Below are 23,826 nucleotides of genomic sequence, written 5' to 3'. Positions count from 1 at the left end.
AACGTGTATAATTATACATATATCCATTACAGAATATATAATGTGAACTTTTTGTTATTGCAATATCTTACAGATCGAAGTATGAGATATCAGTGCCACCAGTGATTATAGTACGTGTACAAAGATATACACATACCCATACAGCCATGCCACAAGAAGTGGAAGAAACAGTTTATGGCACACACTTATATTCCTAAACTCCGTTAAGATTTTCTGCTTAGATTACGAGCACGGTTCCAAGCACTTTCAAATCAGTTCAGCGCTTTAGTAATCTGCTGCTTTTCACACTTTATTTTGCACGTTCTTCTCTTGATAACTTACGACTACAGTGTTGAGTTCGAAATTAAGTGCCAATGAATACAAAAGACAACTAAGAGAAGGTGTGCGCAACGGTATTTTTATACAAAATAGTGGAGTTATTAAAATGATTTAAATTCATCGTTACGAAGAGAGTAATTTAGAGTTTCGTCTTCAACTCAAGTCGGAACCACCAAATAAGTGCTTCTTTGAACGTGCGCTTTTAAATTTGTTTAAGATTTTTAATTGGTGCTTGAATCTTTGCTAGTTGATGAGTTTTCCCTTTTTTTGGGTTGGCTCTTCATGTAAGCCAATAAAATTAATTTATTATTATTATTTTCAGTGACCGATGAACAGCTGTCACTAAAGCTTTCTCGTTCTAAAATACTCGCTTTCACAGTTTCTTGTTTTCTTTAAGATTGATTAGAAAGCAAAATTAGTTAAATTAAATCTGCCAACTTGGCCTTGTTGAAAAATTGTCTCATAATTCGTACTATACCAGATAGACTTAGAGGTTTTGTAGCAGGAAGGAATTAGAATTCATACAAGCATATTGCAGACAATCATTTTAGGATAAATTTCACAGCCTCCGAACAATATTCTCGTGATATATAGCCTTCGAAACAGATAATTCGATGAATTTCATGGCTGAGGAACTATTCCTAGGTTCCGTACAAAGCAAATGAATATGGAAGACGATAAACGCAGAGGTCGCCCAAAAGGCTGTTAAAGATAAAAACATCAACACAACCCACAAAATGAAATTTTTGTTGTTCTAACGGGTACCCAATCCCACGGTAGGCCAAGCAAGGGAGAAGGGTGTCAGGTGTTTAGGGTTAGCAGGGTAGCAAAAAGTGGTTAGTGTCATGCGGGGGCGCATTGCACGTCGATATGTCGGTGTCGATTCTGGATAAGTAGGAATTAACTACAGTATACAGAAAGAAGCTTCGCAAGAGTTATTTTCGATTCTCGCGCCAACTGTGGTTGTTTTACTCCAAGTACGCCATTCACTAAGAGGGAGTCGATGAAGTGTGAAGGTGTTAATGGCTCAGTGCATGTCAGAAGTTTGTTGCGTCCGAAGTCTGTTTTATGTCGTCGAGTTGGGGAGGCGGTTCCGCTTCAACAGATGACTGCAGGGATGATTTCTGCGTAAGCACTCCAGCAGAAACTGCTTGAAGAGGAATTTTTTATGCTTATTAACTGGAAGCATAAGAGCCTCACTGTGCAGGTCTTCGATGGAAGACATAAAGAGACATAATGTCGTAGGAGGTTCTTCGTCTACGTTTCACTGCATCCAGGTGGCCATATTGGTGCGGCATAGTTAAGTACCGGCCGATTTCCATGCCAATATGAAAAATCGTGTCTTTGTGACTTTCCCCCTTTTTGCTGACGGCTAGTAGTCGAGTGAGGAGCACAAGCTGTCAAATTTCATAACTAAAATCTTAGGATTATTGACACTCGGAATTATCGTTATTAGTATAAATGAAATTGATAGCTGACTGTGCTTCAAATCAGTGTATACGATGGTAAAATTGCTTAAATTGGTTTTCGAAATTATGCAAAATCTAACTTATACTCCGGATTTGGTTCCAAGTAACATTTTCTGATCTCAGATGTAAAAAATGTGAGTTGAAAAGAAATTTAGCGACGATAAAGAGAAGGCCTTCGTAGGATCTGAATTTCTTTACAACAAAAATGGATAATAAACTATAGAGTGGTATAGGTAGTTATTGTTCAAAGCAATGCTACAATCTCAGAACATATTATACAGATGGGACCACTCTAGTACCGTCTCTTGACACGCGATTATAATTATAGTAGTAATGTACCATCCTGGGACGATTTCAAAACCAAAATACAATCATAATTTAGAAGTTGCGATTTTTCCAAAATAATCTAATATCATCGTCTAGATGACGTTCAAATTTAAAATTATGGTAAGAGAATAAAAACGAAAGACTTTCCTAATTCCAAGTCTAGCTTTAGATGATGCCGGATCCGCACCAGCAGCGCTCATATCAATCAAGAAAAACATGTTATAGTGTTAAGGTCGTGTGCAAAGAGCATGATTAGCAGATAGACACCAGACGAGTTTGCCATTATACGATAAAAGAAAAGAATGGTCAGCGTCACAGACTAGAAGTGCGCCAGTCAGTTATTTCCGTTACCCACACGCATATTTAATTATAGAATATGCAACAAATACAGCAAATTTACGACAAAAACCAGCAAGACATTCACCATGCATATTCTATAACAGCCGACCGACCACTTGTTTGAAATGCAAATAATGCCATAACAAAGAGCTATTAAAATATGGGCGCTACAACAGAGTGGACAATCGTCATATAGTAAGTGTTTGTATGTGTGTTCATACTAGTGTTATATATGCACATAAATAGCGCACTTTGCAATGAAATGACAACCGAGCGAGAATGTGTGTCCATTGCAATTGAGAAACTGTCAAAGTCACACGAAACGTCGGGCGAATTAATGATTAGCCTGGAATTGAAGAACATTAACCTTCCAATGTGATATTTATTTTCGTCGTTATCGGACACGCCCAGAACAATAGTAATTGTGAATGAAAGATGAAAGAAATTGAAAGAGAATAAACAAGCAAACAATAGTAAGGAAGTTACGAAAATGGCAAAAAAATTAACAGTAAACAATGTGGGTTTACGAATGCTGCCACATGCGACGGATAGTAGAAGTGTGCACTTTTGTAATAAATAGCAAAACATTTAAAATACTTTTATTTTAATATTTGAAACAATTGTAGTTGTTCCCCAAACAACTTGCGGCAGGTGGCTGCTAGCTGCCAAGTTAGTTCTTTGCCGAATATAAATTGGCTGTCAGCGTTGTTTATCATCTGTGTTTGTAGAAATAATATATTATATTTATAACGGGTGATCCAAATAGAGGAATTTTTTTAATAGCCTGTTTTGACAGATCACGCATGAGTCGGGTCAAGCTGGCATGACAGCTCGACTTTCCATTGTGATTTCATTTCGCTCTATGGGTTGTTGAGAAGCTTCAAGAAAATCCGATGACTGCGAGCCAAATTTTGTTCAGCGATGATGGTATTTCTGACGCAATGGGTATGTAAACAAGCAAAATTGCCGCATTTGGGACGAAGAGTAACCTGAAGAGAGTCAAGAGCTGCCGTTTCATGCTGAAAACACAACGGTTTGGTGTGCTCTGTGAGCCGGTGGAACCACCGATCCATATTTCTTGAAAAAAATGATGCCGGTGAGAAAGTAACGGTCAATTGCGACCGTTATAAGGCCATGATAACCGACTATTTGATACCTGAAATTAAAGTTCGTTGAGTAGATAATTTCACGTTTTGGGCCGGTCGATCGGCTATCAAGATCGTGTAATATCACATCGTTGCACTTTTTCCTGTAGGGATATGTAAAGTCTAAATTCTTATTGGACAATTGCGCTTCGATCCAGGCTTTGGACCAAAATATCACTTGTGTCATTCGCCAGGTACGAGTCGAAATGCTCGAAGAATTTGATCATCAAGGGACGGACCATCTGCGACGTAGGCGCAGCCAACATTTGAAAGGGATATAATTCAAATAATAAATGATAACAGTTATGAAAGTAAACCGCAGAACACGTCGGGATCGATTTTGGCTCCAAAAACTAGCGAGTTTTTCCAGTCACAGTCTTGTAAGGGCTGGACAACGGACTAGAAAGGACCTGGCTGTTTCCGGCTCACCCTTCTCCATACTATTTTGACCACTAGCGGCCGCGAAGACTTTAAGCCTTACCGCATAAATCCTTACTGGACAGCAGCCAGTAAGAACTGCCGCTCTGGCACGTCTAAAGATTAATCGTTTGTGTTTGACTAGGTCCAAGCAACCATATCGTGTTTTAAAGCCTGAACAATTCTTAAAATGATTAAATCCGCTGCATGTATTACACTTAACTTAACCGAGGTGGAGTTTGAATTTCGCCTTTTAACGGAAACGCAACAGGCCCGGGTGGGACTCAACGCCAACACGGGTCAGGAGGATATAGGCAATTTTGCTGAAAAATTGTTTAAATCGCTTGAATAACAGCCTTTGGCCGCATAAAATTCGAGTTAATTCCGATTGTTGAAGGATTCGTACAGCTTTGGATCTATAAACGGTGGAGTCTTTAGTACATTCACTTCGTGTTAGCTTTAAACATTCATAAATTATAACACACCGACGAAGAAGTTTAGAAAACCTGTCGGAGACTCTATAAAACATAAGAATAAATGAGTAGCGTGATTATATGAGTCGATTTAGCCACGTCCTCATGTCTGTCCGCCTGTATATTCGGTTCTTCAACTTTTCACATATCGATATGACATTTTACACACATACTTTTCGGACCACTATAGCTGCCATACAATCTGAATTATCAAAACACCGTCCTTGTATGGCAAACTTGGTTAGTATGAGCTATCTGCACTAAATTTGGCATAGATTATTGCCCAAGGCAACGGTAGGAACTGCCATACAAAGTGACGGCTCGAAATCAAGTTCTTGTATTCAGTCTTTTGATTTTGTAGAGGGTATTATAGCTTCGTTGTAAAAGAACTTAAAGGTTTCTTTTAAATTCTAGGGTGCCTTAGTCGCTTCGAACTCTTATTAGAAGAAAAATTTTATGCATAAACAGCTGACTTCTAAATATACATAGTACATCCAACTACTACCCTAATAGCATAACACAGAATTTCAACATATCTACGGATATATGTACATACTATACAAAAATTGGCTACTTATGAGCAACTGTGGCGCTAAGTAATTTATTTACTACAGTCATATATTCATACACATAGCAAGTAGGAGTACACTACCGAGTGACGTCTCCTTTGGCGGCTCGCCAATTGGGAAGGAGGCCAAAGTGCCACAAATGGGTGATGGCGGTGACGATGTCGACCGAAAAGCGCCAGCAGCGACAGACAGCTCTTACAAATTTGAAGTGTATTATTGTAGTAATATGATGCAATCAGTAATTGTTGAGAGAATAAAATGAAAAGTAAATTTCTGCAAACAACAAGCACAAATACACATACACAAACATATACAAATGTAAGTGGGAGCGTTCTGCTCATTACAAACTTTTAGTTTTTATTTCTCACTGCTGCTTTGCCTTCTGAATTTACACCACTTGCGTTGTAAAGAAGTCCGAATGTGGTGGCAGGCGAACAGACAAGCTGGCAGACAAAGAACAAAAACAAATGGAAAAAATTGAAGAGCCAAAGTGTTGGCCATTACTGTGGGTATTGTGCTGCCACAGACATTATTGCCACACTTGAGCATCCTTTAACTTTCAACAAGCGCTAAGGGGCCAACAACAATGGCAAAGGTCAACTATGTGCCATGCTTGTGTGTGTGTGTGTGCAATACGTCGTTGCAGCAGATCAAGCGCCAGTTATTAGTAATTAATGAATAGCAATGAAGAGGGGCAAAGACACACTCACTTAAATGCATTTCCAAGTGAATACATATATGATATAGTATACATATATTAGTATACTTATATACAATTAAATTTCGAGTATGTTACAAGCATGAGTACGTAATGATGCCCGTTTCCGGTGACGGTTAATTAATGGGAAAACAAAGTCGTAACGTTGTACAATGGCAGATACTCGTGGCATTCAATAGCGGCAGCATCAGTGCATTTGGCGGCAATGTAATACTTCATGTTGCAATTGCTTTTATTGTTGCTCGTTGATGTCGCCATTATGTGCTTGTGACTTCTTAATGCAGGCAATTAGTTACACCTGTGGGCAAAAAATTAGCAGTACGCGTGAGTAACTTACTTTTAATTTATTAACAAACGTTTACTTCAGCTGTACAGAAGCTTAATACCCTTCACAGCTTCATTTTTTATAGCATAAAAGTGTATAAAAAGATCTTTATATTGAATTTGTTCGAGCCGTTTGTATGGCCGATATATGCTACAGTCGTCTGATCTAAACAATATGTTCGATAACGTCAAATAAACAAATAAAAAAAATGTTTCATACACGGGCTTAATTTTGATCTATGAGTTTGTATGGTAACTATATAATAAAGTGGTCCGATCTGAAAAAAGTTTTCGAAGATTATTGCCTTACTTTGAACGTAAATCCATGCCAAATTTCATGAGATATCTTATTAATTGAAAAAGATTTCTATACAACGACTGGATTTTGATCATTCAGTTGATATGACAGCTATATGCTATTGTGATCCAAACAGAAAAATTTAATCACAAATTATAGACTACTTTGGAGAATTATTCATGCAAAATTTCATGACGATATCTCGACAAATGAAAAATTTTCCCATACAAGCTATTGACTCCGATCGTTCTGATTGTCTGGCAGCTACATGCTATAGGGTCCGATATTGGTGGATCCGACAAATGAGCATCATTTTTAGGAGAAAAGAACGTGTTCAAAATTGCAGATCGATATCTCAAAAATTAAGGGACTAGTTTGCGTATGACTCAGCCAACGCAAGCTGTTCATTTTTACATATGTTTGTATTTTATAAGGTCCCCTCCGTTTTTTTTTTTTTATGTATAAAATTTCATGGCGATCCCAGTTCGAGAAATAAAATGAAGAATTAACGCTTTACTGCTAATACTTTCACCACAGCTGTATGAACTTTCATATGTTGCGTTGATAGGCAAGCAAGCAGGCGCCTGCGCTGACAATTCTTTTCTACACATTTACTTTTCTCCAACTTCTTCAATGCATTGTGTGTGCTGTCCGCTGGCTTTCATAATTCTCTAACTCAGCTTAGAAGACTGTCGTAGTCTAATATAATGTAGGAAGTCGTTTGCTTGGCTGAGAAAGGAATTCTTGGTGCTTGACAAGCTTTACCAGCGCTGAGGCGTGTTGGCTGGCGAAGCTATGCGGTAATTTAGATGAAATATGCACATACAAACATATATACATATGTTCATACATGTATATGTACATACATATATGGTAAAGGCACGTACATTTACAGATATGTATGTATATACAATACAAAATATAATTTACTTCATGTCAGTGCGACTTGTTGGTAGGTTATGGCATTTTTTGTTGTTGTGTTTCACTACACCCAAACATACTTACATAAGATTTTCATAAAAGTTTCGTTAGAAAAAATGCCGCACGCTTTGTTTTTGCTGCAGTGAAATGCTTTCAGTTTRCAAAGGCACAAATATTCAGGTTAAGAAGCTGCAATACCCACACACACATGCACACACGCGTGCAAGTGTATGTTGAATGTGAATCAATGTGTTGTTTGATTGCAAGCAAATGCTTTCAAACTTTCCATTTTCAATATACAACAACAAAAACAAAGCGCATGTTGGTAACCTCTTTAGGCTGAAAGGTACAACACTAAGTAAAAAGTTTGCATGTTTTCAGTGGTTGCTTCGTTGGTTGTGTGCAATTTTCAATAAAAATTCGAAACAAACAAAGCGTAAGCATGTATAAGAAAATATAGTAACTACATGCAAGTATGTACATATATATAATAATATATATAAGTGGACATGTGTGTATTTTTCACCAAAACTTTACCATATACAGGATGAGCCAACATTTTTAAACAACTTTGAGGTTTAGTACATCGATTTAGCCATGTCATAGGCAAATTCGCTGTTTTGAGGTACCGATGTGAAATTTTATACACGTCCTTTTCTCTCCAAGAAGCTACTCATTTGTTGTTGTTTTTGTTGTAACGTTATCTAGTCCCCGTTAGGATGACAAGGTTCAGATAAGTTATCATCGAGGCCATCTAACGATAGGCCCAGGGAACGTGCTCTTTCGACGGGATTGGACCATAGGGAAAGGGCAGTTAGATATGGTTGGAGTCATGTCGAGCCTCGTTGTATGTATGCTGGACATACATTACATTTAATAACTCTCGACTCTCGCGGCAACTTGAGCCCGTCGTCTGCATTGGTTGGTAGTTTGGCTCCAAGTTCTGCATTCACTGAGTCGGAGTTGGTGAAGGTGTTCATGGCTCCACTGTGAATGACGGTCAGGACATGTCTGAAGGTAGCTGTGTCCGAAGTCTGGTCGGCCTATTCAAGCAGTCGACCGCAGGGATGGTTTCTACCAAACACCCAACAGAAATTGCCTGGAGAGGTGTTCATTATGCTCCTAAACTGCGAGCATATGGTCTCCACCGTGAAGATGTTCGATATGAGACATCAAGAGACATCCCGTTATAGTCCGGAATACAGAGCCACTCAATTGTCAGAGCCGTCGAAATTTATATACTGTTGCATATAGCTGACATACGAACTGACTCATCAAAATCAAGGTAAGATATTTTTAACCCCTTTTATGCAATAAGAAATTCACCTGTGAGGGATATTATAGCACCTGCGCAACTAAAGTGAATGATTTTTCCGATTTTAATACATTTAAAAGACGAATCTCTTTAAAGCAAAACAATGCACCCAAAACGAGAAAACCGAATATTCTTTTGACAACCATTTCCATGACAGTCGGGTCTAAGTAAATGGACTTTTATCCGGCCAAAGACTTTCAACTCGGCAAAAATCTTCGAAATTACTTCCGGAATTTTTTCTTGTGCTACAACAACATCATCTTTTACACCCAAGTACAATGGTTATAACCCAGACCTTGCTAGTTCCGACTACGATTACTTCTCGTCGGTGCAGAATACCCTTACTGAAATAGCATCCATTAGCTTTATTGATTCTTAGCCGCTAAGGACCTACTTCTCTTAATCCTCGCCCCGTCAATCACACTTCTTAGACGGCGGTGATGTCAGCCTTTACTTTTACGAGGCCATCAACCAGCTGGGCAGCGACACCTTCCCACAAAGTGAAGCCAAAATTCCCGCCCCTCCGAGAAGTGGAAGTCACCATATTGGGTATATAAAGCCTAGGGCAAAATTTTAACCAAATTCTTTATAATCACACTATGTTCACATTCAGGTCTAATTTTGCTAAAGCTCTTTTCTATTGTTAGTTTCAACTCCAACTTATCACAAGTATTAACGTGTCCTTGTTATTTTGTGACAGTAACATGTTTGGACATGCGATGAACGTGGATGCCGTTATTAAATATTCATTCAACATATTTTTATATTGGTTAACTGTTAGAGCAAAAAGTGAACGAAAGTAACTGTAATCTCAAATAGCAAAATAAAATCAAACTCTCGTCTGCACATTAATTATAATTAATAAGTATAAGTGTTATCGTTATAAGCCATCAGAATGACTAAAAACTATGTCAAAGAGCATATTTCGATGCAAAAATATCTTACATACCGAAGTACTCACTGTAATTATTGCTGAGAAAAATGAAATATTTATTTTACGCGAATAATGAAGTTGTCTTTAAAATGCAAACAGCTTTCGGAAGGCATTTATTCATTTATGTACGCACATAAATATTCGTAAATAGTAAATAAAAAATGCAATCAGTGGAAAAGCCAAGCGATTTGTACACCACGACATAAATGGCGTTGGCAGCAAAAAATAAACAAGGCAAATAGCTGAGAGACTATTGGTGACTAAATCAATGTTATTAAATGGAATATGATGGAAACAAGTATGTGTAAATGGCCGCAGACGATGGTCGACGATGCGAGTGGATACGTTTAAGCTGCATAAGCCTAAGTACACAGCGTGGGGAAGAGCAAAACAGCCATGAGAAACAAATGTGAAGCGTGGAAACAAACGTGTATCTTCCAATTAAACATGAATCAATATATATTTTATTTTGTATCAAGAGTAAAAGCAATCAAATAAGGGAGTGTGTGATGAGTTCGCATACATGATATGTAATAAAAAACTATGTTACGGGGAAATACTTTTACAGGCAAACCTAAAAAGTTAATAAAAAAAAAATTAAATAATTATAAAGTTTGTTTCTAACAGTTTCCTTCGTCATGTGGCAACCTTAATATTACCCTGTTCAGGTTATAATTATGATTAAATAAACAAACCCGATCGGAACTAACTTGCTGGTTTCGTAATTAAGTAAATATGAAGTTAAGTTTTTTAAAAAGTGAAAACACTTAAAAATTTTTTACATTCGAAAATTTAAATTTATTAAATTTCCATATTTATAAGTTATAATAAATATTTAGCATCGTACACTTTCCTTTCCTCATAAGCTCACTCGGCAATTCAATTCATTTTGCGGCACTGTGCGCTTAGCCTAAGTTAAATACATGACTCTGTAAATGGTTTGGCATTGATGATGAATTACAAGACTTTTGTCGCGCACTGCATTAAATTTTTGCACGTCTAAATATAAAGAAAATAACAATGCTTTAAACGGAGTAAAAAAGTTTAAGAATTTTTGCTTGTTGCAACGTTTAAGCGTAGATGGCTACGAGTAGTGATAAAAGTGATAGTTGTGTGTCGGATATAATTAAATGAAACTGAGTAAAATTATATCAAAGACAGCTTCATATAAATAAAATAAAAAATATAAAAAAAAATTTTATTTATTTTTAGAATTAATGTAGAAATCCACTTTATCATTGGAAGATTTCAAAGCTGTCTCTTATACACATAATAATAATTTTAAAAATTAGCATCTTTATAAATAAATATACATATGTACATAAATCACAAATAATAACGAAAAAATTGTTTATTGTTACGTAAAAGATCAAAAAAAAAAAAAAAACATAGCAACAGCTGCTAAGTAATATATTGTAAGTAATTGCATTCACTAATTTAAATTTTACATCAATATGCATACAAATACATATATAAACTTCATACAGCACTCAGCTGCATATGCATGTTTTCGGCACTGCAACGAGTACGCCGACGTTCGCAGTAAAAGCAAACACTGGCTGCCTAACTGGTTAGTTAACTAAAGTTAATAAATACACGGATACATATACACACACATATACATATGTACGTATATACGTACAATACAAAAAATACTAAAAATGTAAAATGTACGAGCGTTTGGAGCTTCACAGCTGTAAAACCATGGAAAAATATGCAATATGTTAAGGTTGTTAAAAAGCCGGCAAACAGGCAAGCAAACCATAGACTAGCAACAACTCAAAGAGCACTACTCTTAAGTGTGCATCGTTCAATGAATTGAAAAATTGATTATGCGATAATTACATTGTACATGCGAATCAACGTAGACACACCGTACTCTACAATAGTTGCACTCAAAGCCACACTATATGCATGTATGCGTGTAATTAAAAGTAATACACATCAAATTGGATGCACACACCCACCGCGTCTATCGCTAATTTCTTTCTCACTAACTGAATTTAAATTTTGTTGATTTATAAGCATATTCAAGTATCAGCTGATACGCGGCAAGCAGTCAGACGTGAACACCGTCAGCCAGTAAAATTCAGCAGCCTGAATTACTTAATGCTCAACTATCTTATGGCCGACGTCAAAAGCGAGTTGCGAGAAACTGCCATACTTTTATTTGCCTTGCGGTTCAAAGTACTTTGCGTTCGAATATAAAAGCAAAAGCGTTTTCTGTTAATTAGATGCAAATAAATTTTGCATAGCGTGGCTTGTCTATTCACGTTTATTTTAATAAATATTTTGTTGTTTTTTTTCATTTTTAAAACATTTCAAATACAAGTCGCTGCAGTTCAGCCCTAATATTTCGAAACTAAACTAAGTGGTTTCGAATTGCAGGTCTGGGTTTCGTGCTAATAAATACTAAAATATGTATATCAGATTCATTCAGCATAACATAGGACATAGCAATATTAGTTTCATTTATTTAACTAATATTGCTATTTGTACTATCCATATAATTATGCGATCCAGATATAGATATTTTAATGATCAATAGAGAAAATATTACTTACAACACTGTAAATGCGATTTCTGATAAGACTATTTTGCTTGCCACTGTTATCTAATATTAAAATTTAAAGTATGCGATAGAGATAAGATAATAGCAATTGAAAAGTTAAGTTTAATCAAAAGCAACACATTTCTATAGAAACGTTTATAAATATTATTAAAAGAGGAAAATCAAATTAAAAACATGTTTATATGGCATCATAGGTATATACATAGGTACACATGAGAAACTGCAGATGTTTGGGAGTATTTCCTGTACGTATGCACTCGCCAAACCATTTAGTCATAAATTTATGATGACGCATAAGTTAAGACTAAACACAACAATAACAGAGAAATTGTTTTTATGTACATCTTTATGAATAGAACAAGAAATATTATAAAATTTATTAAATTTATAAATTTATAAAAGTTGACATATTTATCCAGACTAACCTGTGTGTCGTTCAGAATCTCCAAGTGTTCACCCTTACGGAAACTCAAATCCTCATCTGTGCGTGCGTCGTAATCATACAAAGCTACAAATATTTTAGCATTTGCATTCGAAATTTCATTTTCTGGTATTTGCGGTACTTGGCGTATTTGCTCCTGCTGTTGTACAACGCGAATTTGATCCGCCGGCTGACTGCCAACACCATCCACATTGGGCACATTAGGCGCGCACTCAATGCTTTTGGGAATATCCGGTTTCTCGGAACTCAAGCAGTTGCCCATTTTGGTACAACGGTAACAACGATTACGCCACTTAAAAAACAAAAACCAAAATTATACGGCCGCACCAAAGGAATGCTGCACTGGTGTACTCAATGGTGAGGGAATTTATCAGCACTCTACCGCTTGCGGTGTTAATTGATTGATGTTGAGTATGGTTTGTTTACCAAACAATGCACTGCAATACTCGTTTAGCGTTGTTAAGTTGACTACGTTGTTGTTACTGTTGTCTTATTGCTGCGTTGTCTGTTGAATTGGGGTGTTGGCTTTGTATAGATAATTGCTCAAGTTGCTTTACAATTTTCAATTTCTCCAAGTATAATTTTATGAGTTGCACACACTAAACTTATAAAACATTTAAATTATTTGCACTTTTTTGTTTTGCTTCAGACACGGTTGAAGATATTTCTCACAGAAGTATATATTTTATATCAATTTTATGTATATATAGTATATTTATATATATACGTAAGTATGTTTGAAGTTGTGCACTGAATTTCTTTTAAATAACGAAATGCTAAAAGGGACGCGACATTACGCGAGGAGAGAAACACTTCAATCGAATGCAAAAAAAAAAAAAAATTTTAAAGATAGATATTCGAATCTGTTTCTTGATTCACTAGCAATTATTTTTCATCATTTTTTTAATTTTAATTTTATCCCTTTTTATATTGCTATCACTATCTGATTTGAGAAAAGTAGCAGCCGCGCGAGCGTACGTGTTGACTTCTTCAATCACAAATTTTTCCTCACATTTTACCACCAAAAGAGAATGTCAAAGCCCAAAGAGTCAACGTTGGAAAGAAGAAGTACCATCTAATTTACAATAGAGGACATGAATGAATTTTGACAATTGATTGTGGTCTGTCACACCAATTACAAACAATTTTAATTCACAATAGTTCACAATGCAAAATCTTGTGCATTATCAAAGACAATTAAAAAGGAAACTGAAAACGTGAGAGTAGAAAACAAGATAAAAAGCAATAGACAAAGTTTGCCAAACAACAAGGGAATGAAAAGAGAAAAGCAATTAAACAATTATTATATGAAATCCGGCAGATATTTATTAAATAATAATTATTTTTAATAATAATTGTTTTTTATGCATGGGATTGTGCATTGTCCATAAGACACTACTTTTTTGTCATATTCAAATTCTTGCAAAACCAGTCAATTCATGTGCGAATAACGAAGGTAACGCAAAAAAATAGACACTCCAACTCACAATCAGGAATTCTACCGTATTTTTGATAGTTTGATTTTTTATTTACTTTTCTCTTTTAAGCTTGCGTTCGTACGCTGTACCCACACTTCATCTTCGCAGACAAAATTATCCTCTTTTCGCTGCGGCCACTACTTTTCGCACTATTGTTTTTTATTTTACCTTAATATTGGCTGCCCGAAACTATTAACGACACAATTTAATTCACTTTTTTACAGAAAAAATACGGATTTTTATCCATTTCAGTAAAATATTCACGACTACGAGCAACAAACGAGAACGACACGAACAACACAGCGACAGAGTGATGCCAGATATTATGAGAATAGGAAAAAGAGAAAACGAAACAAATGAATAATTCGCAATAATCTAAAAATTAAAAAATTATCCAAGCCTAATAATTATATTAATTTGTTTATACATTTAAAGTTCAAAGTCAAATTTTAATTGTCTGATAACAAAAATATTTAAAACCATTCATTAATTCTTCATTCCTTTGAGGTTTCCTATGTATTCATAAATGTATTGAGGACATTCCCAAAATGCTGCATGCGGGGAAGTCAGTTCTTTAAAAACATGATGTTGTTGTTGTAACGGCAGAAATTCTGGCGAGTCGACAGTCCTTGACCGGTTAAAAATCCGGGTCCGTTCCGGTTTTTGTAGACCCGACTGTCGTGGGAACGGTTAAAAACATGATCGAAACAAGTGCTTTATATAAGTACGATTTTATGCCACAACGACATAAAAAAATCTTGAAAATATCTAAAAATTTCCTTTAATTTTCAAACACTTAGTGTCCGCATTATTAACAATTTTCAATTTTATTTTCAACAATTGTTAAATATTAATCTTACAAACAATTATTTTCTATTTATCCTTAAATTAAACTTATTTCATTAGTCAAAACGTCATTCTCATTTTAAAAAGGATTCAACTAAAATATAAGCCCAAATAGAAAAAAAAAAAACAACGAAATAATCTACCATTTGCTTGCTGTGTAAGTACGGTAATAAATAATTTACATTCACTGCGTGAAAGTTTAAAAACTTGAAGGAATATTCAGAGGTATTGTCGTATGGGATAAAAAATTCATCGTGCTAATTTTATCCTTGTTGCATGTTCGGGCGATCGGTAGTAGCAGAAACATTGCTTTCATCGCCTCCGGCAGTGTTAGTTTCAATTTCCTGAGGTTCTTGCACACTTCGTCGCTCTTGCTGACGCACCAGATCATAATAGAGTCCACGTTTAGCCATTAACTCTTCATGTTTGCCGGACTGTGTCATATCAAAGAGAAATAATTAGGTTAAAAAAAAAGAAATCTTTATTTCATACACATACCTCCACGATACGACCATGTTCCATCACAACAATCAAGTCAGCATTCCTTATGGTCGAAAGCCGGTGTGCTATTACCAAGGTAGTTCGATTAAGTACCGCTGTATCTAAAGCTTTCTGTACTTCGGCTTCACTTGTAGCGTCCAGTGCACTGGTGGCTTCATCTAATATAAGAATTTTTGGATTTTTAAGCAACGCACGCGCTATGGCAATTCGTTGTCGCTGACCACCACTTAATTGTGTGCCGCGCTCGCCAACATTCGTATCGTAGCCATCAGGCAGCGCGCTAACAAAGTCATGTGATTGCGATAGTTTTGCAGCAGCGTAAATCTCTTCATTTTTAGCGGCTGGTCGACCGTATCTTATATTCTCCAATATGGTTGTGGCAAATAGTATTGGTTGTTGTTCGATGAAACCGAGCACATTGCCGCGCAGCCAATATGGCCCAATATCAGATAGTTTGTAACCATCCAGCTTAATATTACCAGATGTTGGCTCATAGAAGCGTTCCACAAGCGCGGCAACAGTTGACTTACCAGATCCTGAAGCGCCGACAAGCGCCACGGTTTCACCGGGACGCAATATTAAGTTGAAGTCTTTCAAAACCACCTATTGGGAAGTAATATTTGATAAATTATATATATGAAGCACAATTTGTTATTATTACTTACATGATCTGGTCTCGAAGGATATGCAAATGAAACATTTTCAAATCGAATTTCACCGTAAAGGTGCTTTGGTGGAATCTCATAGCCTCTTAACAGTTCCACTTTAGGCTGAAGTTGTAAGTACTAGAAAAACCCAGCAAACAGTAATAATAAAAGTTAACCTTTCAAGGCAACTAAAATTAATTACCTCAAACACCCGCGAACCAGCAGTCATGCCACGTATCATAGTGCCTAACAATATCGACCCTTGAGCCAACGAACGTTGCACACCTTGAGATGCAACCAGGAAAGCCATTAAAGCGCCTGGTGAAAGGCTTTCGGTGGACATCAGATGGCCACCCATGAAAAGCGTAGTCAGGACCAAACCATTGAGGAAGAAGTTAGTCAGACCTTGGAATATAGCAATGCCATAACCGAGCTCTTGCGCCAATCTTGCTGCTTCATTAGTTTCGCATTTGAATAGCTCCATCTCACTATACTCACAAGCGCTTGAACGCACGGTACGTATATTGGACAAAGCTTCCTCACACACAGCTGTAGCACGTTCCGACTAAGAAAAAGCATTTTCAATTTAAAAAAAAAATCATCTTCACACTTCGCTAAAGAATTTTACCTGAGCTTGTGCATCCTTGCTCAAATTGCGTAATTTCCGCCCCAGATATGACATGAAGGCCACAACTACAGGTACAGCCGCCAACGCGATTGCTGCCATATGAGGTGATATCAGAAACAGTGATACTCCGCCGCCCACCAATTGAGCCATACTGCGCAGACCTTGCGAGAAGAATTGCTTAAAGCAGGTTTTGAAATCTTGGACATCAGCGGTTAGACGATTCACTAGCTCTCCGGTGCGATTTGCATCGAAAAAGCTAATATCTTGCAAAATGATCTGTTTGAACAGTTCTTGTCGCAGCTTGGCAGCTATGCGTTCACCAACCCGGCTAAGCAGATATATATACACAAATGTAAAGCCCGATTGCAAGAAATACAGGCTGAGCAAGTTACTCGCTGGACGTCGGACATCGCTGAAGAATGAATTGTGGAGCGGGTCCTTCACGTAGGTATTGGCGTAGCGCGCTAGGGTATTGACCAAATCCCCAAGAAGATTTGGAATCCGTATATTGATGAATGCCACAATCAGAGCAGCCTTTGGAAACAAAAGAATTATATATGTTTATCACAACACAGTATTTATGTTTGATATTTTTAGCAAAAATTTAAATAAGCAAATTGGTAACCATATATGGAAAGCAATTATTTATAATCAATTCAAAGATAATCAACAGCCGATAATGCCTTAAATCGATGGTATTTCTTTTAAATCACCGTCTTATCAAATCCATTGATAAAATACCTCGACGACCGTGAGTTATGATACCACCAAAAACTATATAATATTTATAGCTATATTCACAACATATCCTTACAGCAATAGCACCGAGCAACTCCCACAAGTGTGGCTCCAAGTAGGCCCAAAACCGGCGCCAATCGAATTTGTTATCTTCCTGTTGCAGTGTTTTCTGTATTACACCTGCTAATCTATTGCTTTCACATTGCGCTTGCCGCGCGAAAGCTAGATATGTGCGTAAGCCCAACCCCAGTGTGGCGCCACAGCCGCTTAGTAATATGAGGCGTGTGTTTAATATTCGTTTCCCTCCCGTCTCCGCCACTCTTCTCGCCTGCTGCTCTACTACGCGTAGGAGTTTGTTTGCATTTTTTAAATGACCGCTAAAATCGCGTATGCCATTGAGTTGTGTTTGAGGCACTTGTTGGAATTTGGGCAATTGCTGTGTTAAATGGCGACTATAAAGTAATGACAATACAAAAAACAAAACGGATAAAATTCACTTAAAATATCATTTAGCAAGTTGTAATGAAAAATGACATAATCACACTTGTGAAGCGCCGCTTTGCACTTTGAATTTGTATAGTCATACTTGCAATTAGTTGCTAACAATCGAATCATATTCGCTACGCCTTTTAGCTGCTAATTATATGTTTTTTATGAAAAAGCCTCGGTTTGCAATGAGAAAAGAACCGCAAAGAACTTAATTTTTTGTCGTTAAATTAATTATAAAACAGTCTGCAAACACCAACCAGGAAACCTGGTTAAATTATTCGCCCACCCAACGTGCAACAAAATCCACCCCACAGAAAAAAGCTGAAGAAATGTGAAAAAACCAAAAGCAAAATAAACCTATAGCAAAACCAACAACCAATTCTGCTCAGCTGCTCGATACAGCCTTGCCACCTTTACTGTATTTTGTATATACAAGGTTGCAATGAACACGAACTTCTGGCATATTTACCACAGATGGCGCTGGTTAAAGAGGAAGCAAGAATCGGTTAAAATGTAAAATCAGTAAGGTTAAATCAATTTTCAAAGAAATGTTTTGTCCGACTTCTGGCGACGTCATGGCTAGCGGTTCTATTGTCATAAGAAGAAAAACTTCTGTTCGAAACAATTAGCGGTCGTAAACAGAAGTTTATTAATTTATTAAAATCGTAGGTTTTTTACGAAAGATCATTTGACTAAGAATCATTTCTTATAATAGGTGTATTTCTCTACAACATACTTACTTACTTAGATAGCTCACTTAAAATTGATCGAGCGTCGAAATCCATTTGACACTCGATTTATAGACTCAGAGCCAAAAAAAATTTAAATGTAGACTACCTGGCGGAAGAAGTGGTGCGTTCAACTTGAATACGTTCATTCAGATAAGATATAAAAGAAGACTATACTCAGTATTGGTTCCAGTTTTTATGAAAACCTTTTTGATATCGTCCATCATCCACGAAAGAATATAATTTTCCTGCCTGGAATGTGGTATTTGTAATAAGCCGAATACTTTCGGACTTCTCACTGACCTCTTAAAACTATTTGTCAGAAATTAAAAATAAGAACCGCTGTCGTTTATGTCGTTTATGAGTTCAGACCAATTGTTATAAATTATACCATGAACAAGCTATATTAAGTTTGCTATGATACTTGTAATGGCCGGAAGGTAAAATCGTAGACCTCATAAAATACATATTCGAAGATTGTCCTTTATCTTTCGGGAGAAAAGAGCGAAAAGATGATTAATGCTTGTGAATCATCAAAAATTGCTTTATGGTTTTTCAAAATGTTCTCCATTAAGATCTATACACTGTGCATGGGTTGGAAGCAATTTGTCGAAGCACTTTGATCACTCTGATTGAGGTATCTCCAAAATATGCGTTCTAAATGCATCAACCGCCTCATCAGGTGTCACCAAACGCTACTGTTCTGTATTGTTGTAGTAGTATAGTTGTGATATGTCCTGCTTTTCCCAAAAAATGGGCAACTTTACGCTACCTACTTAAAAAAAAAAACACAGACATTTCAAATTTAGTGGGAATGTTTTTTATCATTCGAAAGAAAATTCTTTGGCATTTATTTTTTGAAGATAACTTTTTTTAAAGGATGGCCGCGGCTACGTCTCAGATGGTCAATTCGTTGAGTTGAATTTTCGTTGACTCGTTCGAGCATGTCGACTGCTAACTGGCGAAAGACCCGCGAGATGTTTTGCTGCAAGGCTTGAATCGAAACGAGATTATAGACTTTAGACTTTACATATCCCTACAAAAAAAAAAAAAATCTAAGGTCGACTTTGGCGGCCAATCGACCGGCCCAGAACGTGAAAATATTTACTCACCGAAATGTTCTCTCAATAAATCCATTGATTGATGCGATGTGTGGGTAGTGACTTTGAAAAAATCACCTCTACTTGTATCACTTGTTATTTGTTTGGAAGTGACATAAATTGTGACCCCTCCAGTATTTTCGAGGCCTAAAAATCTTGCGTGTTTTCCTTCGGCTCCTATACACATGATCTTAGTGATCATGCATGCTCCTGACGCTTTCCATCTCTCCATGACCCGTCTGTTAGCTCTATCCGAAATTTTTAACGGCTGGCTCTCATGAAATAGATGATTCGGTAGTCAAGCGAATTGACTCGCTCTTGGAAATTTCATCCGCTATTGCGTTTCCCGAGCACCCTTGTGACCTGGGAGTTCCAGACTAGAACACGATATATGTATATGTATGCAGCCGTTTCCGACAGTCACTATATCTACTGTCCCCTGCCTTTAAAGACTTTCTCTCCGGGTTGAGACTGACGTATATATTATATATTGATATTGATCATTCTCTGCGTTGTTAGCTATCTCACCAACTTGCCGGCCGCAGAGTCTTCTGCCTGAAAGATATTTCAGTATTCTGGTAGCTTGCACTGTCGCTACGATCGAAATTGGCGTCACTAAGTGAATTTTCCACAAGAACCTTCTGACATATGTATGTAGCTCTATTGGCAGGGTGTCGGTGGATAAAATATTCCACAGCTTTATATGGGAGAGAATCATTCAAGTCACGCTAGAGGAGGATGGATGATACAGGAATGCACGAACCAGCAGCGGGTCATCAATCAAATGCCCCGAAACCGACAACTTTTGCCAATAGTAGAGAAATGGTGTTCTATCAACAACGTCAAGCCGACAGTGATTCGACAGATGCTTCATTTGGAGGTTACTATGCATCCTCCTTATAGACGGTTTCTGTCTGTGACCACTGGTTTTTATGGAAAAAGGTTCTCTCCAGACAAGCTTTTGAAAGTCGACTGTCCGAGTGGTTTGGCAATAGGGACGCAGGTTTCTTTGAGAGTGGCATTATGAAACTATCTGCTGCATTGCAAAAGGTTATCGAACGAAACGGTCCATAAATCGTAACTACAGGGATGCAAAAAAAACAAAAAAAAAAGCTTCAATTATTGCAAAAATAATAGATTTTTTTCTTTTTTTTTTTTACTGACCTTTAAGCCTATAAACAGTTACTATAGGGAAATAACTTATCTGTGGTCCCCTCAGTGTGATTATCTGTTTTCTTTTTTCTACAATCATTCTAACACCGGAAAGCATAATAATACCGTTATCTGTTAGTAGACATGTGCACATGTGTGTGTGTGTGTGCTCTCTTTTATGGACAAAATATTTGCGCAGAGCGATAAATCTATTAAGTGCGAAATGCATTTCCCTCACAATAATAAAATGCCGAAAATGTCACAGACACTTAACGAAATTCGCAAAGTAAAAATTGAAAGGCACGCTTTCAGCACACACACACACACACACACGCACACACATACACATACGCATTTTGAGTATATATATGTGGGCGTGTATGTGAGGCGCGCATAACTGACATACTTTATGCCTTTATTTAAAGCACAATAAATGCACAAAGTCATAATGGCACGATCGTGTGAATGCCTGTGTGTGTTCTTACATATATACATATGTGTATTTATATGCACAAATGTGTGCAAAGAGAGCTTGTGTTTGCGTTTGTGTTTGTGCATGCGTTGAGTGGCGAAATTTATGGTCGAAGCCCATTTTTACAACACTGCCGCATACAATAAACAAAATAATTTTAACCCAATTAAGCAGTGTGCACATAAACAGGCGCTTTACGAGCGCAAACGCAAACAAACGCACACTAACACACAAGTAATGGCATTAAAAAGTCATATATACATTTGGATGCAAACAAAGGAACAAAAGCAGTTCCGAAATATTGTTTTTAGGGGACGCATTTAAGTTTGGTAAAGCGGTGAGGTCTTAGCATGCTATTGTATGATAGAACCACCAGATGTGATCTGCTGACTGATACCCATAGCATACTAAAATTATGGAGCGAACACTTCTCCAGCCTGTTGAATGGCCTTGCATGTTATGCTTTGATGGTGCCCTGAGATGGTGAATCCCCCATTCGATGACGATGAGCGGACGCTCCATTGCCCGACCATGAAGAAGTTCGAATAGCAATTACCCGTCAACAATAAAGAAAGAACAACAAAGCAGCGTTGGATTGCTGGCCGAGCTAAACATGGCGGCGAAGAACTGATAAGGCGCATACATCAACCCTCCCACAATTTGCGCCAATTACTGTGGAATAAGCCTCCTCAACATCGCGTATAAGGTTCTTTCGAGCGTGTTGTCTGAAAAGCCCATCGTCAACAAACTGATTTGACCTTATCAGTGTGGACTCAGGCCTGGAAAATCAACAACTCACCACATATTCACTTTTCGTCAATTTTGAAGCTGCTATTGACGGCGCGAAAAGGAGATATCTTTATGACGCTGTGTCTGAATTTGGTATCCCCGAAAAACAAATACGAATGTGTAACTCCGTCAGAATCGGAAAGAATCTCTCCGAGCCATTTGATTCAAAACGAGGCTTCAGACAAGGCGACACTATCGTGTAAATTCTTCAGTCTACTGTTGGAGAAAATAATTCTGTAGCTCGAAGCTGGTAAATGCCGTTTACATCGATATCATTGGCCTTAGCAACCGCTCCGTGAGATCTGCTGTCTAGTTGGGACAAAGAAGCGAAGAAAATGTGCTTAGACTGAACGAGGGCAAGACGAAATATCATCTCTCATCAAACAAACAGTCGTCGTACTCGACCAAGCATCCACGACAATGTCAACAGTTAGAACTTCGAAGTCGTAAATAATTTCGTTTAGCTTGGAACCAGCATTAAATTCAATGCAGAATAACTCTTGCCAACAGGTGCTACTTCAAAGTGAGTAGGCAATTGAGAAGTAAAGTCCGCTCCCGACGCACAAAAACCAAACTCTATAAGTCACTAATCATCCTCGTCCTGCTATACGGTGCAGAGGTATGGACGATGACAACGTCTGACGAGTCGACGTTACGTGTTTTTGAAGGAAAAGGTTCTGCGGAAAACTTGTGTTCCTTTGCGTATTGTCAACGACGAATACCAATAGTGGATGGAACGTTGAGATCTACAATATATAAGAAGACATTGGCATAGTTAAGGGAATGAAAAGACAGCGTTTAGGTAATGTCCTCCGTATGGATGAAAACATTGCGGCTCTGAACCTTTCGAAGAGGAAGACCTCCACTCCGTTGGAAAGACCAGGTGGGGAAGGAACTGGCTGCACTAGTTATCTCGACTGACGCACTGTTGTTAACTCTCATGTAACCGCGTAAGCGGTGTCTCCGTTAATAAAGAAGAAGAAGAAAGCTGGGAAGCCGATTGTACTTCGATAATGCGTTAAGCGGTTATATCCACTTGTGGTTTTCAAAAAATCGATCTTTTTTGTTTTTGAAAATTTCAAGATGAAAAGTTGGAGATATAACCGCTAAATCGATCGGTTTGAAATTTTCACACGACTTACTCAGATATATTTTTCAGGTAATGATCGAAGGAATAAGGTTTTGGACAATAATTTCGATTTTTTAAGCCACTTTAAAGTGAAAAATTTTCATGAAAAACTTAATTTTTTTTTGAAAGCCGCCATTTTGTAAAAAATCAAAATTTTGACTAGACCTTCGATCATTACCTGTATTTATTTATCGCAAAACTAAATATTTTTGGTTTTCAGATAATTTGGACCAGAGATATCTTGCTCACCGCCAAGCACCTTTTTTGGATGTCTCTCCGCAGATCATCTACATTAGCTAGGTGATCCAATATTTTTTTATATAAACCGCCGATTGTTAAAGTACATTAAATTCTGTTTAAATACATGTTTTCCATTAATGTATAAAATAAAATGCCTTTTTTGGAAAAAATTCACAAAAAAAACGCGTTTTTTCTGCCTCGCATGTGGATATAACCCCTTAATGCATGCCCTGAGGCTTTTGTGTCTTACATGGGTATACACTTTTTCCCAAAACTCTTTTTCCAATGCTAATATAAGTTCATAGCTA

The 23,826-nt window shown here is 37.2% G+C and overlaps 2 protein-coding genes across 6 annotated transcripts in view; both read right to left on the bottom strand.

The window, feature by feature from the left end:
• The window catches only part of LOC108974705 (tyrosine-protein kinase Src42A), a 127,819-nt gene extending 113,455 nt beyond the window's left edge, over positions 1-14,364 (bottom strand). Inside the window, exons 1-2 of one of the 5 annotated variants that reach the window (XM_018942710.1) lie at positions 14,228-14,364; positions 12,565-13,393 (exon numbers count right to left, since the gene is read on the bottom strand). In XM_018942710.1, coding sequence (XP_018798255.1) covers positions 12,565-12,843 — 279 coding nt within the window. In that variant the 5' untranslated portion in view covers positions 12,844-13,393; positions 14,228-14,364. Of the gene's footprint in view, positions 1-12,564; positions 13,610-14,227 lie in introns of those variants that run through there. The other 4 variants (XM_018942712.1, XM_018942711.1, XM_018942709.1 and 1 more) reach the window with 4 other exon arrangements.
• A 569-nt stretch (positions 14,365-14,933) lies between these two features.
• Positions 14,934-18,245, bottom strand: LOC108974678 (ATP-binding cassette sub-family B member 8, mitochondrial). Its single transcript, XM_018942664.1, has 7 exons — positions 18,006-18,245; positions 17,496-17,871; positions 16,682-17,215; positions 16,256-16,618; positions 16,072-16,191; positions 15,404-16,009; positions 14,934-15,339 (listed from the first exon to the last, which is right to left on the bottom strand). The coding sequence occupies exons 1-7, from the start codon at positions 18,032-18,034 to the stop codon at positions 15,169-15,171; spliced, it is 2,199 nt and encodes a 732-aa protein (XP_018798209.1). The 5' UTR covers positions 18,035-18,245; the 3' UTR covers positions 14,934-15,168.
• Between the last annotated feature and the right edge of the window lie 5,581 nt (positions 18,246-23,826).

This window comes from Bactrocera latifrons, unplaced genomic scaffold, assembly GCF_001853355.1.
Source record: "Bactrocera latifrons isolate USDA-ARS-PBARC rearing strain unplaced genomic scaffold, ASM185335v1 scaffold_58, whole genome shotgun sequence".
NCBI lineage: Eukaryota > Metazoa > Arthropoda > Insecta > Diptera > Tephritidae > Bactrocera > Bactrocera latifrons.
This window is presented reverse-complemented; position numbering and strand designations above follow the sequence as displayed.